At 41.2% G+C, this 19,453-nt stretch overlaps 1 protein-coding gene across 2 annotated transcripts in view; it reads right to left on the bottom strand.

Moving 5' to 3' along the window:
- Positions 1 to 4,586: 4,586 nt before the first annotated feature.
- mlxip (MLX interacting protein) overlaps positions 4,587 to 19,453 on the bottom strand; it is a 38,696-nt gene continuing 23,829 nt past the window's right edge. For both annotated transcript variants that reach the window (XM_023978602.3, XM_023978600.3), the window contains exons 8-17: positions 15,425 to 15,519; positions 14,661 to 15,270; positions 14,154 to 14,260; positions 13,965 to 14,037; positions 13,563 to 13,678; positions 13,287 to 13,394; positions 12,861 to 12,988; positions 11,803 to 11,926; positions 8,581 to 8,710; positions 4,587 to 7,730 (exon numbers count right to left, since the gene is read on the bottom strand). In XM_023978602.3, coding sequence (XP_023834370.1) covers positions 7,609 to 7,730; positions 8,581 to 8,710; positions 11,803 to 11,926; positions 12,861 to 12,988; positions 13,287 to 13,394; positions 13,563 to 13,678; positions 13,965 to 14,037; positions 14,154 to 14,260; positions 14,661 to 15,270; positions 15,425 to 15,519 — 1,613 coding nt within the window. In that variant the 3' untranslated portion in view covers positions 4,587 to 7,608. The remainder of the gene's footprint in view (positions 7,731 to 8,580; positions 8,711 to 11,802; positions 11,927 to 12,860; positions 12,989 to 13,286; positions 13,395 to 13,562; positions 13,679 to 13,964; positions 14,038 to 14,153; positions 14,261 to 14,660; positions 15,271 to 15,424; positions 15,520 to 19,453) is intronic.

The raw sequence follows: 19,453 nt of genomic DNA, 5'->3' as shown, positions 1-19,453 counted from the left end.
CCTGATTCATCAACATCACATTTGCAATGATCATGGAGGAAAGTAGTAACCTAGTCATACCTTCCACTTGCAAACCAAAGTCTGCTGGTAAACACTACGCTGCGATAGGAAAAATTACTTCAAGATTGTTTAGTAGATTATGGGATTGGAGTCAGAAACTAAAAAAAAAAAAATTCCATGTAGGTACATTTCCATGTTTGAAATAGACATTAGTCTCATTAATTCAAAAACTGTCAGACATCACTAGACAAGCACTCATTAACACATCTTCAGAAACTTGTGCCATGCATCTCACTCGAGGTAAGACACTTAACACCACAGTCACCTACATAATATAGTTGCCGCAAACAAAATGTTAATTTTTTWAATTTTTACAAAGAATAAAAACAAACTAATCTAAGAGAGTATTCATGGGCAATTCATAGACTTTACAAAATGTCTCTAAAATCCTGTTTTGGTAGGATATGTGGAAGTGGATTCAGATACATTTTTATTTCATTAAAATGGACAAGCCATGCAAAGAGTGACATCAAATGTTCACCTGTTTRTAGTAGTCAGTTAAATCTATTCCAAAAAGGAATGCATTAGGATTTTCATAGTTATTTGATTTACCTCATTGTTGAACAGCTATCTTTCTATGTGAGTTTTGTTTAGGACTACCAATATCTTTCATTGCAACGTTGTTGATCGTCAGCACTGCCTCAAGGCCAATGGGCCAAAATCACCGGAAAAAAGCTGCAAAATCCAAAACTCTGAACTGGCTTGCATCTCGAACACAACACCTGCTTAAAGAATATGTAAGTAGTGGACATCAAATGTTATTTGTCACATGCGCTGAATACAACATGTGTAGGTAGACCTTACCGTGAAATGCTTACTTACAAGCCCTTAACCAACAATGCAGTTCAAGAAATATGAACTACGGACATGGTTATTATATTGTGTAAAAGTGAAATAATGGAAAGAGCTTAGGCCTATACATAATATTTGGTAAGATGATTAGACAAGAAAGAAAACATAAGCTCTGAAAAAGAAAGACTGTAAAATGGTGCTTAAATCCTAAATGTATCTTCTCATTAGGTTAACAGCAATTTCCAGGGAGAAGACCCACAACTAAATTTGACCATTACAGACATCATTCTGCCTGTGACGTGTGTCTCTGCCGTTAGATCCTCCTGTGCCATCAATGGATACCTTGGACAACTGAAWCAAATGATTCAGCAAGATGATTTGACTGGAGACTCAGAGARATTCATATCTCAGACTGAAGTCATCAGGAGCCAGTTCATAGCAGCCATGGATAATCAAAACTGTGTGAAACTAGATCTGGAGAAGCCAGGGGACAGTTCATACAAGAGGAAATTAATGGGTTACAAAATCCTTGATAACGTCTACAAGTGGCTGAAGGGATACTAGCAAAACACAACAAGCGTCCTTAGACTAGTCTTGTTCTTTGGAGGATAAATGATAAACTTGATATATGTATTTATTCATTTCAATCTATTTATTAATTAATATATGTATTACTTTTTCACTTGTTTACATAGCATATTTATTTATTTGTTCATGAACCTATAGTAAATTATCCTGTTCAACTGACCTCCCTGCACTCCATTCAAAAAGGTCCAGTTAAGTGCACAGGGGAGCAGCGGCTGCATAAGGTTTTCCCAAAAGTTTTTTATTGAAACTCATTTTAAAACCCATAGTCCATTTGTTCACAAACCATTTGACTGTCATGCTGCTCTTGTATGATTTTGTGTGCAAAATAAATATGTTTTCTTTTATTCAAAGGAAAGGCCATATGTGTTCCCAATTTAATAATTTTGTATCTGAAGGATTGAATTACTTAATTAAAGGAAAAACGCAATATAGATAGCCATAGGTTTTCACAATTTAGAAAAAGGAAATATGATCAACTTAAGCAAGAAACAGGTTGACTAGGGYAGGCCATCATTGTAAATAAGAATTTGTTCTTGACTGACATGCCTAGTTAAATAAAAAGGTTAAATAAAACATTTAAATATGCTAGAAGAAGTTTCAAAACGTATTAGCACAATGTGATCCAGATATGACTGTGAAGGCAAGGGTGGGTTGTGGTTGTTTAGGGTTATGCTATAATGTTCAATAAGTAGTATGGCTTCATATTGTCCAGGACATTTTAGACGAAAATGCATAGTTTGAATTCTGAACATACCAGTTCTACTGGTCGTGAAAACTGGAACCACATTAGTGAAATATTGCAAAATAGTCCTGTTTATGCCAGAATAATTGCACAATAGTTTGTATACTCAAGTACCAGCAACAATGTGAATATCTTGTTCCATACCTTCCAGTCTATTTATTGGGAATGTATTAATTTATTAATACATACATTTATTTGCATTTCCTCAATTTGCATTCTGGGATGTGAATTAGGTTTATTCACAGTACTTTAAGGATATATTCCTTCCATTGACATACTCCCTAGACTTGTGACATGTGCCGTCGGGAATGTAAGAAAGTAGGATATTGAGGTTACCTAAAACACTGTACACAACAAAAACACAAACCATGTAGGAAAAAAACTATTTTCTTTACTTCATAGAGCAAGAAAGAAAATATTTACAACACTTACTTATCTCAGAGGGAACAAACATAGATGATGACTTCTCCCCCGATTGCTCAGTTTGGCCGGGCGGCCAGCTCTTGAAAGAGTCTTGGTGGTTCCAAACATCTTCCATTTAAGAATGATGGAGGCCACTGTGTTCTTGGGGACCTTCAATGCTGCAGACATTTTGTGGTACCCTTCCCCAGATATGTGCCTCAACACAATCCTGTCTCGGAGCCAATGGACAATTCCTTGGTTTTTGCTCTGACATGCACTGTCAACTGTGGGACCTTATTTACAGTAGACAGGCGTGCGCCTTTCCAAATCATATCCAATTAATTGAATCTACCACAGGTGGTCTCAAATCAATTTGTAGAAATATCTCAAGGATGATCAATGGAAACAGGATGCACCTGAGCTCAATTTTGAGTCTCATAGCAAAGGATCTGAACACTTATATAAAGCTATTTATGTTTGTTATTTAAAAGAAATGTGCAAACACTTCTAAAAACCTGTTTTTGCTTTGTAATTATGGGGTATTGTGTGTAGACTGCTGAGGATTCTTTATTTTTTTAAATCCATTTTAGAATAAGGCTGTAATGTAACAAAATGTGGAAAAAGTCAAGGGGTCTGAACGCTCTCCAAAGGCACTGTATATATTCCATAAACGATCACTCAACCTTTGCCCTTATGAAATGATTCACAATCACTGATATTTCTCCACAGGGTCATATTTACTAAATCTGTGTGTGAGATTTGAGTTTTCAGAAAGCCTGTGCCAAATATGTTATTTCTACGACTACATTTTGAATCAGGACAGCCCCAATATCTGGTGAATAGTCAGGGAAGCCCCAACATCTGACACTCAAGTTGATCAAATTACACATCTCATTTACTCTCAATGGGAGTAGTGATTACTCACACGATAACAAAAAATGACAATAAAGCAATTTCAATATGCATTTTCGAAAGAAAGAGGAAAGAAAGCATATTGGATGATCTTTATCTCAACCTGCACATTTATAAGCAAAGGCCTTTGCCACTTTGACCAGATCTACACAGCTATTTGACATGGGACTCTGTGGTGGTGAGAACTGAACGTTTATTTTTAACACTATGTTTTGCTTGAGAGGAATTTATATATTGGACACTCAATAAAGATGTAATCTGCAGTCTCTTAGACAAAACATTGCACAATATTGTTTGATCTTATAGTGAAGATAACATGGGTGGTGTAAGTGACTATAGTAGAAATATTCATGGACTTAAGGACCAATAGCATTTTGATGATAAACTTACAGGTCAGATATGGGTTGTGTTGGGGACTAACTTGAGTGCTCTCTTTCAGTGTTTTACCTGTTCCTGTGCCTTACTTCACAAGTAGCAGCCTTCCAATGGACACAGATGGCAACATATATGATGTTGCATCATGGACAAAAAGAGTTGGACTACTTGGTATGTTTAGGAGCCTTTTCCTGAGGGTTAAAAGGTTAAGGAAACTAAAACTCCATAAAGAAAAGCAAACAACATTAGCACTGATTAACTGTAAATCATTGCCTTCATCATAAATGCAATCAATGATGATTATATTGACACTGTAGAACCTTTAAACAGTAGAAAATGACTTCCATTTCACTTCCATATTCCACTAGAACCAGCCCGGGATTCTTCCCCCTCATACTGGGCCCAACCAGGTAGGCTGGATCCAGGAGCCGAAAATGAACGAGAAGATCACCGGAAAACATCTTTCTGCCTTTCTTTGTTATATGAGTGAAGCTGCCAAACTGAACATGGAAAAGAGGGTGATCAATGGACTCAATGAGGCCTGTCAACATATCAAAGACCTGAAATCCTGGATGTGCAACCACCAAGACTGCCAAGAAGTGTGCCAACTCCCTTTTGATGTGAACGACCACCACGAAACTCTTATGTTTGTGAAGGGGCTTCTCACCCTCTACACACAATGGTTGATTAAAGGAACAGAGTAATATACAATATGCCTACTTGAAGTCTAGCTTTATTAATAATTCATATATTTATTTATGACAACATTTATTTATTCATCAGTGTACTGATCAGTGTCTTATCAATTGAACACTCTTATTTGGTTCCGGGTCACATTGAAAATACGTTTTTTTTGTCAAAGAATTGGCTGTATCATTATGTTATCGTTTGTGTCATACAAGAATGTTACCAATTGTTGGAAATGCCATGTATTGTACCTGATGCACATTAAGTAACATGCAAAAAAATACTACGTTCCATTCATTAAAAATGTTTCCGGAAATTGTACCGTTTGACATACTTCCTAGACTTGTGACATGTGCCGTCGGGAACGTAAGAAAGTAGGATATTGAGGTTACCCAAAACACAGTACACAAGAAAAACACAAACCATGTAGGAAAAAACTATTTTCTTTACTACAAGAAAGAAAATATTTACAACACTAACTTCTCAGAGGGAACAAAAAGGACTTCCAAAAAGTAATCTCATAAATGAAATCTTCCTTAAACAAAATTGTTAATACTTGTTTTATAACTTAAACCATATCATGATTCTTGACAGAGGAATATTTCCCACATGGTAACTGCTTTGCAAACAAAAAAAGTTTAAATCATCATGACATCCATCTGCTCTTGCCCTTTGAGTATTTGCATAGCTCCAATTCCCTTTGAATGGAACAGAAATAAAACTTTTGATCTGAATGACGATAGATGAATGTTAGTTGTGATTAGCCCTAATGCTGTCTGATGTGGACAATAATGTACATGTGGGGCTCAGAATCTTGATCTGTAACAATAACATAGTCCCCAGTCATCGGGTAAAGGGGACTCCACTCTTAGAGTAGCAAAGGGTGCAAACATTAAGTGATCACAGTTAAGACATGTACTAAGGCCTCTCAAAAAACACACTATAAAAACCCCATAAAATATACATTCATGAAATAAACAACCAATGCTGCTTGATTTGACATCATTCAAAGTAAACTGTTGTTGTGCATCAAGTAATAAATACAGAAAAATCATTAGACTGCCTGAGGAGAGTTAACACAAAATGTGCTAAGACATAAAAAATTTAAAAAAGACAAAATATCACACTGCAACAGTAATACAGTATCCATGCATGTACTGTTCTGGGGTGCATTTCTCATAAAGGAGTAGTCTCTCTAGACAGATGGGATGCCTCCCACAATGTGACAACGTAGGTTGGTGTTTCCAAGACTAATAAAGGAGAGGGGTGTAAAATGTATGTTTCTATATTCATTTCAATATGGCCTATAAAAGTTGCATCTTCGACAAATAAGATCTGAACTAGGAGAGACATGCATCTTTGAAAGGCTAGCATAACAGCGTCATAAGCATGGCTTGATTATGAGAAACAAAAATAGAACATGCATACGCTATGTAACCTGTATGGTTATGGCTGACGCTTGTCTTCAGCTTAAAGTATCCTAAATGTGTTTGTTTGGTTAAAGGGTACAGCATAAACACTCACCAGCGCCTCCCTTAGCGGAACAAGAAGAAAATAGCAACATTCACCACATAATGTTTGAATGCTCCTATAACACAACGTTTCTTTGTTTAATTGACTGAATGGAAGGTAGGCTGCAGCGTATGATGTTAAATGTACAGTGAGTGTAGTGTGTGCCCCAAGTGCTTCGCATCGGTCTTCGGACCACTCAGGGTCCATTCCGTAAAACTGCATTTTCCTTAAGTGAAAGGTGAATACTTTTCCATGGATAGCCCTTGGCTTAATATTATCTGAGGATATTAGACTTCTGGTATAATTTGAAGAGTCCAACCCCCCAAGAAAAGGGTAGAATACCCAGGATGTCTGTCCACAAAGGACTGGAACACCCTCCCTCCCTCCCTCCCTCCCGCTGCATGGACAGAAGAAAACTGTGCAAGAGTTTGAGACCCCACCAGATACATATGAGCTGAATGATGAGAATGAAAGACCAGTAGCAAATAGTTACTGTTCAAGGCTTTCATGGTACTCAAAGCATACTGCCAATCAATGCTAAGCTTTTGGTTTGTTTTATAGGCTTTTTGATGGCAAGCTCAGTGTATCCACACTCATCGTCATACAACAGAGTAAACAACAGAACCAACTGAATCACTCAACTCCTTCAAGAGATATTTCCCTTTTAAGACAGTTCATAGGCCATCTTATACCTTAAATAATTTAAGAGCTGAATAAAAACAAAAACAAAAAACAAAAATGAGCAAGTATGCTAAATGGTTGAAGCGCCATGTTATTTGCCTGCTGAAGTGAGCCTGAAAACAAGCTGGGAGTTCCCCCGTCAGCAGTGTTGAAGGTTACATTATCAAAGAGCAACAAGGGCAGCAGGTCGCCGAGCGGTTCAAGCTCTGGGCCAGTAACTGAAAGGTCGCTAGATCGAGTTCCTGAGCCAACAAGGTGAAAAAAATCTGAGCAAAGCACGTAATCCGAATTGCTCCAGGGTTGCCTTTTACAATGGCTGAACATGGCCATGACCCCACTCTCTGAGGGTGTCCCAGGGGGAGTTGGGATATGCAAAAAACACAATTACAATTCACACATGCGTATAATACACACTTGTACATGTGTGAAATAGAACAAATATAAGCACCCACATTAATGCTGTGTTCAAAAGATGCTGTAAAGTTGTTCTACGGGTTGTGTGTATCAATCCTCCAAAGTAATGCACCGAGCCTGGGTTGTTGACAGCAAAGCCCAGTCGATGTGTAGGAATGATAGGTCAGTGAGCTGGATAAGGTCACGTATAAAAAGACCCTAAACATCATGTCCTGTTTTGAATGGTAATGGATAGGGTGGAAGACAGAGTAACCTCTTTGGATTACCTTTAAGGCGAACTAGTGCTGGTGCTTTTCCATATTATTGTTTCAAGGTGTTTTTCAATCTGGGGAGGTTAGAGGAGTTTGTGGTAGGGGCCCTCAGTGGAGGGCTCTACTAGAGGGTACTATGACCATGCCCTCTATCTGAACCCTTCTTCCGCTTCCTCTCCGCTGAGGGTGCGGCTAGGAGTCTGCAGAGTGCCTGTGGGTGTTGGTGACAGCCTGGGTAGCTTCCTCAGGCAGCAGGTTAGGGTCAGTAAGGACAGATGTGCTCGTGCTGAGCTGCCGGAGAGTGCTAAGGACCACTGGACAACAGAAAGACCAATCAGCTATACATTCATCAGAGTTGACATTTTGTGTGACAACAAGTTACACAAAACAAGGTCGAATTTTAAATTTCTCTATCCATAAAATTATGTATGAAACAATCATGAATGAATCGTGAAGTGATGAGTGAGAAAGTTAGAGGCATAAATATCATACCCCTCCACAGACGTTCATGCGCTAACTGTCTAGTCTGTGTTTTATAAAATGTGCAATAAGCATAACAATATGCATTTATATGAGGAATGAAACCAAGATGAAGACAAGGAGCTAGCATGCCTCAGTAGGGCTTCAGATTGTGCAGCTGACTCTTCAGGATCCTACTTCCTGCAGCATGCTAATCAGACAGTAGTAATATAACCTAGTGAACTGAACGGTCTCCAGCAAAGATCATCTCTGACGTCAACATCCCTCCCTCATATCATGAGATCGCTCCTCTTTGAGTGCAGGAGACAAAGGTTGGCCAAGACACTGAATGTGTTCTTTCTTGTAAATAAATTACAGGAAAAGATTGTGAGTGATAGAGGTTGACAGATCATGACACACCATGACGCCAAACTTTCCTTAGAAAGCAATGGGGGTGGAATGGACTTTTATACATTCTAAAGAAGGAAGTATAGCATAACGTCACACATTCAATCTAACACCTACAGAAAGACAGTCATTCAAGTAAAAATCATAGTGAAATGCCATAATGGAATCATTAGCCAGCTGTGCCTTCTCTACCCACCACCTCCTCACTCTCCTACTCTGACACAGCTTCCATTTAATTGAAAACAACAAATGTGTGGATGTGTGAGAGGTTTGGGGTGCTGCGTGGGGTTTACTTACTGGGCCTCAGCACAGGCAGGGAGCAGTGACAGTCCAGCCATTGCAGTGTGGTCTCGCACAGCTCCCCTTTGCTTGTGGTGGAGACCGTCCCATTGAAGGACTCAAACAGGGGCTTAATGATGATGCTGAACTAAGGATGGTGGGTCAAGGGTCAAACACACTATTGAGAAAAAAGATCTGAATTTGCATCCTATTCCTTTCTCACACTGACAAACAAGACAGATATACTCAGATGGCTCATGGAACTGCAGTCCTTCAGTTAGGTCCAAAAGTATTTGGATAGTGACATGTTGTTGTTGTTTTGGCTCTGTACTCCAGCACTTTGGATTTGAAATGATACAATGACTATGAGGTTAAAGTGCAGACTGTCAGCTTTAATTTGAGGGTATTTTCAGTCATATCGGAAATTACAGCACTTTGTACATAGTCCTCCATATTAGGGAACCAAAATTATTTACACAAATTCACTTATATGAGTATTAAAGTAGTCAAAAGTGTCGTATTTGGTCCCATATTCCTAGTATGCAATGACTACAAATCGTGTGACTACAAACTTGTTGGATCCACTTGCAGTTTGTTATGGTTGGTTCAGAATATTTTGTGCCCTTATAGATTTGAACGGTAACTAATGTATTGTGTCATTTTGGAGTCACTTACAGTGTAAATAAAACATAGAATATGTTTCTAAACTACATTAATGTGGATGCTAGCATGATAACAGATAATCATGAATGAATCGTGAATAGTGATGAGTGAGAAGTTAGAAGCATAAAAATCATATCCCTCCAAAAATGCTAACCCCCCTGTTATTGGTACTGGTGAGAGGTTAGCATGTCTTGGGGGGTATGATATAAAATGCTAACCCCCCTGTATTTGGTACTGGTGAGAGGTTAGCATGTCTTGGGGGTATGATATAAAATGCTAACCCCCCTGTTATTGGTACTGGTGAGAGGTTAGCATGTCTTGGTGGTATGATATAAAATGCTAACCCCCTGTTATTGGTACTGGTGAGAGGTTAGCATGTCTTGGGGGTATGATATAAAATGCTAACCCCCCTGTTATTGATAATGGTGAGAGGTTAGCATGTCTTGGGGGTATGATATAAAATGCTAACCCCCCTGTTATTGATAATGGTGAGAGGTTAGCATGTCTTGGGGGTATGATCTTTGTGCCTCAAACTTAGTCACTCATCATTATTCACAATTCATTCAGGATAATCCATAATAATGGTAGCAATCACAAGTGTTCAGAAACTAGAGCCTCCCGAGTGGCGCAGCGGTATAGGGCACTGCATCGACTCCAAAATGACATCTCATTTACCATTTGTTTCTATTGGGCCAAAATAATCTGAAACACAACCAAAACAAAGCACAAATGCATCCAAAAAGTTTATCAAGCTTGATGTAGTCATTGTGTGGTAGGAATATGGGATCAAATACTAAACTTTTGACTACGTTAATACATACAGAGCATTCGGAAATTATTCAGACCCCTTGACTTTCTCCACATTTGGTTACGTTACAGCCTTAATCTCTAAAAATTTATTAAATTGTTTTTGACCCTCAATCTAAACACAATACCCTATAATTACAAAGCAAAAACAGGTCTAGACATTTTTGCAAATGTATATTTAAAAACAAATGAAATATCATATTTACATAAGTATTCAGACCCTTTACTCAGTACTTTGTTGAATCACCTTTGGCAGCAATTACAGCCTCAAGTCCTCTTGGGTATGACGCTACAAGCTTGGCACACCTGTATTTGGGGAGTTTCTCCCATTCTTCTCAAGCTCTGTCAGGTTGGATGGGGAGCGTCGCTGCACAGCTATTTTCAGGTCTCTCCAGAGATGTTCGATCGGGTTCAAGTCCGGGCTCTGGCTGGGCCACTCAAGGACATTCAGAGACTTGTCCCATAGCCACTCCTGCGTGGTCTTGGCTGTGTGCTTAGTGTCGTTGTCCTGTTGGAAGATAAACCTTTGCCCCAGTCGGAGGTCCTGAGCGCTCTGGAGCAGGTTATCATCAAGGATCTCTTTGGACTTTGCTCAGTACATCTTTCCCTCGATCCTGACTAGTCTCCCAGTCCCTGCTGCTGAAAAACATCCCCACAGCATGATGCTGCCACCACCATGCTTCACCGTAGGGATGGCGCCAGGTGTCCTCCAGGCGTGACACTTGGCATTCAAGCCAAAGAGTTCAATCTTTGTTTCATCAGATCAGAGAATCTTTTTTCCCATGGTCTGAGAGTCTTTAAGTGCATTTTGGCAAACTCCAAGCGACCTGTCATGTGCCTTTTACTGAGGAGTGGCTTCTGTTTGGACACTCTACCATAAAGGCCTGATTAGTGGATGGCTACAGAGATGGTTGTCGTTCTGGAAGGTTCTCCCATCTCCACAGAGGATCTCTAGAGCTCTGTCAGTGACCATCGGGTTCTTGGTCACCTCCCTGATCAAGGTCCCTCTCCCCTGATTGTTCAGCTCTAGGAAGAGTCTTTGTGGTTCCAAACTTCTTCCATTTAAGAATGGCCACTGTGTTCTTGGGGATCTTCAATGCTGCAGAAATGTTTCGGTACCCTTCCCCAGTTCTGTGCCTCGACACAATCCTGTCTTAGAGCTCTACGGACAATTCCTTAAACTTCATGGCTTGATTTTTGCTCTGACATGCACTGTCAACTGTGGGACCTTATATAGACAGGTGTGTGCCTTTCCAAATCATGTCCAATCAATTGAATTTACCATAGGTGGACTCCAATGAAGTTGTAGAAACAGGATGCACCTGAGCTAAATTTCAAGTCTCATAGCAAAGGGTCTGAATAATTATGTAAATAAGGTATTTCTGTCTTTTATTTGAATACATTTCCAAAAATGTCTAAAAACCTGTTTTAGCTTTGTCATTATGGGGTATTGTGTGTAGATTGATGAGGATTTGTATTCATTTAAACAATTTTAGAATAAGGCTGTAACGTAACAAATGTGGAAAAAGTAAAGGGGTCTGAATACTTTCCGAAGGCACTGTACTCTACACTTGTAACCTTTCACAAGTCTGAAACCTGAGGTTAGGGTGCTTTTCAACAGTCAAACGGTGGCTCTTCTTTGCTGATATAGAGCATCTTATCTAGCCTTCTGGTCTAAATAAAATGAACCAGCATAATATTAAAAGTAGCCTGATTGAATCTTATATTATTACGACAAAGTTATGTTCAATGTCAAGGATAAAAGGATACAATCCAAAACTTCCAGTTCTGAAGGGTGCGGCTCTTCACATACTCATCAAACTTCTCCCGCATGTGGTCGAAGCGGTGGCGTGTGATAGGCACTCCCGTAGCAGGCAGCTGCTCCTGACACACACTGTGGCACAGCAATAACGTACAGATCAGATTACTATGTAATGTATACTGACACATGGTATCATCACATATGGTAGGGTGTACACCCACTCTGCCCAGATGCACTTTGGTGATGAAATTTTACTTATATTATAAAATACATTTTACAGAGACAAAAAGTATTATTCATGTTCTGAATCATTCAGTGGGGTCTTTAACATATCATTAACAGTATATCCAAAAAGTCAGATTTTGCAACCTAATACATCCAATAACAAGCCATGAACTCTTGACAAAGCTGTGCAGGTTTCTCTGAACAACGTGAGGATTTTACATTTTGTGGTCGTTCTTCAAAGTTGTTTCCACAGGTCGCAAAAAAATAAATTAGCATGACACGAGTCAAATTAAATGTAAAAGACTGAAAATTAAAAAAAAATTGGTATACGTTCAGTGCTCCGTTGACATTTCACAGAGACACGCTTGTTTTTGTGAGAAATCTTTGGAAAATTACAGGAATTTAGAATAAATATGAAAAGCTTATACTAAAATATGAAAATACTACGTCTCAAAATCAATATCCATTTTACCTCTATATTGTTTTATGTTCTGCGGATTCGAGAAGCAAGATGAGCTCAATGGGAAAGTAGCGATACAATTTTCTCAATTTTTTACCACTATTTTTCTCTGGCCTCCATTAATTTATTCACCTTAATTCTGGCCACCCTGCAAGGGTACACACTCCAATAACATTTGAATGGATTATAATAAGAGACATGGGGTTTGGACCATTGGTTTTCTTAGAGGACTATATATACAATTAACATTTTTCCCATTGGTCAAAAGATGCGTTTTTGATTGGACACCCTACATGTGGCTGTGTACCAATAATGAAACTGTTTCATGAACTCGTCTCCTCAGAGGAGAGTAATAACAGGTAACAGTGAGGCAGTACGTACTTTATGGAGGCATTGATCTCCTCAATCTCCTCCCGTAGCCTCTTGGTCTCTTCCTGCATTTGCTGCCTCTCCTGCTGCAGCTTCGCAATGTAATCAACGGTCTTCTGCAGCGTGCCAGCATTACTGATCTGGTATTAAACACAACAAGAATGGGTGCCGATATTGGGAAGGTCATGTAGAAATATATATTTTTTTTTAAATAGTTGAAATAGAAGCTTTGGGTTGCATGTTGGAACATTCAACAGTGTGAGGGTATCCATCTTTCTTTCATTACTTTACTATTTGTACCCTGCATCTGAAAATAACAGGATGTGCATACACAATGCTTCTGAACTGAACTTTAAATAAAAGCCATCAAAAGCTAGATTTGGAAGATATGAGTATGATGACTCAGAAGATGGATGACAGACAAGATAATGGCTTTACATTGGACTGGGACTTGAGAGTGGGAACCAGGCTGCTCAGTGTTTTGAAGCCAATGTTGATGTTAAAGCGCCTCTTCTGTTCAGCAGTGATGTGGGTCACCCTACGGCTCTGGAACAGATAGGGAGGAGAGACAAGTATCATCACAATGATCAGTGTCCACAATGCTTCTACGGCAGGCACACTCAGCACCAGACCTGCTTGAAAAAGCTGAATTTATACAGTCAAAGAAACGCACACAGAGACAGAGAGAGAAGCAGGCATGTGGGCTGATGATACCTGGTTGGACTCGTTCTTAGAGAGGGCTGTGCTGCTGCTGCTGAGGGGAGACTTAGGACTGGAGACCTGCTCTGACCCACACGGTGACCCCTGACCTGAGCCACGCTCCTCATGCCCTGGGAGACACAGATAATCCAGAGTTGCCAAAAACCATCACAACAAAGACTGCTACACCAGTGAGCACCAACTCACAAAGACAAATCAATAATGTTATGGAAAGCAGAAGTGCTGTAAACATTCCAAAACAATGTGTATGAATGTTACCATGCCACATTCTGTATGCATATGTAAAGTTATTAGATCGATAGCTTAGGTTAGACAGGAGGAAAGTACCCTCGGACACTTGACTGAGGTTAGTGTACATACAACAGAAAAAATAAGGGCTTGGCGTATGTCACTCACCAGTACAGTCCTCTTTATTGATAATGAGCTGGGGAGACTTCGGAGTCTGTGGAAGGATATGAAATCCAGGAGCCTGAGAGAGAGAGGGGGATGGGAAGAAATAAAACACAAATTAAATGAAAACGAACTAACATAAAACTGGGTTCAGTGTAAAGTAAGGCAGGCCCTTCAGAGCAGACACGGTCTTACCCTTGATAGGCTTGAGGAGGCGATGACCACGCCAGTTGAGGGAACCACGTCTGCTTTCAGGGGAGTTGGAGTAACAATCACTGCACTGGTATGCCCTGGGAAGGGGGCTGAGACAGCAAAATATTTGACATTACAACAGTCACAGAATAAATGCTGATTTTCTCTCATTTATTTCATCTCTAATATTGAGCTTGGATGTCATTGATGATCTTTGCTAGGATCATTTGGGCTCAATTGCTTGCAAATATTGACTAGGTTTCATTCAGTTTTTCTTTACAATAGTCTTTACTGACTATAAAAATGACAAACAGTATTGCCACCTTGTGGTGTGATCACAATATGAGATGGCTCTCTAGTGAAGCAGTAACCCCCCACTTCAATAAATGGTAGTGTTTTGGGAGTAGCACCTGCTAGGCATGAATTAATTCAATATTACATTCAATATTAATATCAATACACCATTCTCATCCATCAACAATGAAATAGTTTGGGATGTGATTAACTCACTTGTTAGGATGAGGTGAGATGAGGGGATGGGGTTGGCAGGAACTATCCTTTGCACATGGCATGTCTTTTTGCTGGAGCAAGAAGGCTGGATGGGTCTGGGCAGGGCGAAAGTCTGGGGGTGTTGGAGGGGGATGGCAGGTGAGGGTGCCAGGGGCTGGAGGGGGGGTGGTGGTGGTGGAGGAGCCCGGGTTAAGGAGCTGAGCTCAGAGCCCTGACTGAAGGTGGTGGCAGCCTCACTGGGTGTAACAATGGAGGAGGCAGTGTGTGTGATGACAGATGGGGGTGGGGAACCGTCCAGGCTTGTGGCATCGTCCAGGGGTGGGGGGGCTACTGATGTTGCTGTGACAGCACCTTGGCAGGGCTGGGTGTGTGGCAGTGTGGGAGGGGCTGAGGGTTGCATGAGGGAGGAGCCTCCAGCCTGACCACTAGGTGGCACTGGCGCAGTGAACAGAGGCATGTAGTTCTGTACATAGGAGGAACCTTCACCGGTCCCACTGGTTTGATTGGCCATGAGGGAGGAGATAGGCAGGGGGGCTGCGGAGACGAGTCTGTGGTCATGACTGATGGACGGTAGGTCAGCTGAGAGGTGCATGGAAGAGAGAAGCTGGCCCTGTCAAGTCACAAGGACAGGAGAAAAGAAAGCACATTTATAATGTTATCAGTTAGTCAAATTATGTGAAACCATCTAAGAATAAAGGTAGGAGTGTGTTAGGTCTGGGGGTATGTTAGGGCTGAGGTTCACAGTGACTGGGCCTAGGGTTTACCTGGGATTGAGAGCTGCTGCTGGGTAGAGGAGTGACAGATGAGGCAGTGAGGGAAGCAGAGGGGAAGATGGGCTGACGGAGGCTGTGAAATAAGTCTGGGAGAAGTCTCTAGGTTAGTTAAAATTAGTATAACATCCACTCCACCAACATAAGTGTTAGGATATGCCACCTGCTGTATTACAGTCAACAGCATGGGACTAAGAGGTTAGGCAGACATCACGCAATGATTTGGAGCACAACTCAGTACATGAATGCTTTTTGTGTTTTTTCGTCACAAAATAGGTGGCCTATGGCGCTTGCGATGCAGATTTTCTCTGCTCAAATTTTGAGAGGGAACGTATTATTCCTTCCATCACGGTGCGGGCACTGTTGTGTAGATAGAGAGGCTGTATTTGACCAACAAACTTGCTTGGTTGAAACATTTATTTTGGTCCTCTTTCTTTTCTGGCACAATGTTGTTTCACAAAAGAATGAACTCTACATTGTAAATTCAAACTACTGTAAAAAAATAAGCAACAGTAGCTAACCAATTTGGCGAAAATATTCATATTTTCCCACCAGGTGTGTTTTTCCACCAAACGGACTTATTGCAGATAAAAATCAGTGTGTGATGAGGTAGTGCACACAAAATTATATTTTTTGCTTAAGTTTTCATGTATTGAATAAAACTAAAAGGTTCAATCTGTTTCCATCACATTTCAACTCTACTGTTGTGTTAAATTGCAAATGTTCCTACTATGGTCTTGGCAGATGCATTCTAGCCAACAGCTCACAGATATATTGCAGGTAGGCTAGTCTACATGATGAGATTATTATGGATAAGAGACAGAATATTTTGTATTTCTCAAACGCCAATCAAGCATCGATCATCATGTCACCAGAATAAGGCCCTCTGTATTTATTAGAAAAGAGCATCAAGCTCATCACTGTGCACTTTCACCACCCTGTGAAGTTCATTATAACTTATTTCATCTGTAGCCTAATAAACTGCTTGGTTTCCCGAGTCATAGGACCACAAACCATATCATCGCGTGAGTCCCAAGTTTATTTCGATATGATGGTTATTATATCAATATTTGCGCTTAAGCCCCCTAAGGTCGATGTCCGCGCCCCCGAGGAAATGTAATTAGCATAATACAAAAAATCCCTGTAAAAATCAGTCAGTTTAAGCTAGAGATATGTTGTTGTTTTTTTACATGGGATGTGACTCATTCCAACGCATCCGCCTATGTCGCACTTCCGCATCAGCAGTGAAAGGTGACAGAGCTAGAGCTGCGAGACATCCCGAAGATCCGTCTTCTCGCAAAATCGGCTATAGCGTTCGAACGGTTTGGCCTATAAACTATGAACCCTCTGTGGAAAGATGAGACGCTCACGAACACGATCGTGTTCTCCATCTTTCTCCACGACCCCCACAAGAGTCTTGGGACACGTCCGAAGTAGGTACAGCTGATTTATCAACTTCTGTCTGTAGCATCCAAACAGTATGGGTTAAACACTGAGCAAAGATGGGACTCTCACGAACACGCCAGTTGTCTCGCTCTAAGATGCCCACAGGCCTCGCAAGACTCGTCTGAAGGTCCCACGGTACCAGGTGGAATTTTAAAAAATGGAAGTACACATATAGTGTGTGTATATACACTGCTCAAAAAAATAAAGGGAACACTAAAATAACACATCTTAGATCTGAATGAATGAAACATTCTTATTAAATACTTTTTTCTTTACATAGTTGAATGTGCTGACTACAAAACCACACAAAAATTATCAAGGGAAATCAAATTTATCAACCCATGGAGGTCTGGATTTGAGATTAACTCTCAAAATTAAAGTGGAAAACCACACTACAGGCTGATCCAACTTTGATGTAATGTCCTTAAAACAAGTCAAAATGAGGCTCAGTAGTGTGTGTGGCCTCCACGTGCCTGTATGACCTGCCTACAACGCCTGGGCATGCTCCTGATGAGGTGGCGGATGGTCTCCTGAGGGATCTCCTACCTGGACTAAAGCATCCGCTAACTCCTGGACAGTCTGTGGTGCAACGTGGCGTTGGTGGATGGAGCRAGACATGATGTCCCAGATGTGCTCAATTGGATTCAGGTCTGGGGAAYGGGCGGGCCAGTCCATAGCATCAATGCCTTCCTCTTGCAGGAACTGCTGACACACTCCAGCCACATTATGGTCTAGCATTGTCTTGCATTAGAAAGAACCCAGGGCCAACCGCACCAGCATATGGTCTCACAAGGGGTCTGAGGATCTCATCTCGGTACCTAATGGCAGTCAGGCTACCTCTGGCGAGCACATGGAGGGCTGTGCGGCCCCCCAAAGAAATGCGTTCTCTGGCAAGATGAATCACGCTTCACCATCTGGCAGCCCAACGGATGAATGTTGGTTTGGCGGATGCCAGGAGAAAGCTACCTGCCCGAATGCGTACTGCCAACTGTAAAGATTTGTGGTCGAGGAATAATGGTCTGGGGATGTTTTTCATGGTGATTTGGGCTAGGCCCCTTAGTTCCAGTGAAGGGAAACCTTAACGTTACAGCATAAAATTACATTCTAGACGATTCCGTGCTTCCAACTTTGTGGCAACAGTTTGGGGGAAGGCCCTTTCCTGTTTCAGCATGACAATGCCCCCGCGCATAAAGCGAGGTCCATACAGAAATGGTTTGTCAAGATCGGTGTGGAAGAACTTGACTGGCCTGCACAAAGCCCTGACCTCAACCCCACCGAAGACCTTCGGGATGAATTGGAACACCGACTGCGAGCCAGACCTAATCACCCAACATCAGTGCCCAACCTCACTAATGCTCTTGTGGCTGTGTGGAAGCAAGTCCCCACAGCAATGTTCCAACATCTAGTGGAAAGCCTTCCCAGAAGAGTGGAGGCTGTTATCGCAAAGGGGGGACCAACTCCATATTAATGCCCATGATTTTGTAATGAGATGTTCGACGAGCAGGTATCCACTTACTTTTGGTCATGTAGTGTATATATGGAGACTGTTTCGTGCTAAAATAAGGGGCCAAAAAAACACTTCAGAACAAACTTCCTTTATATTTTTTGTTGGGGGGAACAACACTACATGTTGTTCCATGTAGTGAATCTGTTATTCAATGTGTTTGTATGGGCTAATAACAGTTTTTAATCAAATAATTGTTTAATATTTTTGGGGGATACTTTAAGGGGTCTTAAAATTCTAAATCAAATAGCTAAATTATCCTTGGTATGACCTTCTTAAAGCAATTCCATATAGCTTAGTAGAACCCCCCCCCCCGGCTTAGACATACGGTTTAAAAGTGTTTCCACCTCTATTTCCCGCATAAAATTGTACCGAAACTTCCTGTTTCCATCACTGCTGTGGTGATTTATTTTTTATACGGTGTGACTTATATGGTGTTCCCAAGAACAATAAGGTAACCTGCCTAAATGACTACCGACCCGTAGCACTCACGTCTGTAGCCAAGTAGTGCTTTGAAAGGCTGGTCATGGCTCACAACACCATTATCCCAGAAACCATAGACCCACTGCAATTTGCATACCGCCCCAACAGATCCACAGATGATGCAGTCTTTACTGCACTCCACACTGCCCTTTCCCACCTGGACAAAAGGAACGCCTATGTGAGAATGCTACTCACTGACTAAAGCTCAGCGTTCAACACTATAGTGTCCTCAAAGCTCATCAATAAGCTAAGGACCCTGGGACTAAACACCTCCCTGTGCAACTGGATCCTGGACTTCCTGACGGGCCGCTCCCAGGAGGTAAAGGTAGGTAACAACACATCCGCCACGCTGATCCTCAACACATGGGCCCGTCAGAGGTGCGTGCTCAGTCCCCTCCTGTACTCCCTGTTCACTCATGACTGCACGGCCAGGCACAACTCCAACACCATCATTAAGTTTGCAGATGACAACAGTGGTAGGCGTGATCACCGACCAGACAGCCTATAGGGAGGTCAGAGACCTGGCCGTGTGGTGCCAGGACAACAACCTCTCCCTCAACATGATCAAGACAAAGGAGATGATTGTGGAC

The sequence above is a fragment of the Salvelinus sp. IW2-2015 genome, linkage group LG33 (genome assembly GCF_002910315.2).
Source record: "Salvelinus sp. IW2-2015 linkage group LG33, ASM291031v2, whole genome shotgun sequence".
NCBI lineage: Eukaryota > Metazoa > Chordata > Actinopteri > Salmoniformes > Salmonidae > Salvelinus > Salvelinus sp. IW2-2015.
Note: the sequence above shows the minus strand (reverse complement) of the source record. Positions and strands in the feature narration are given on the sequence as shown.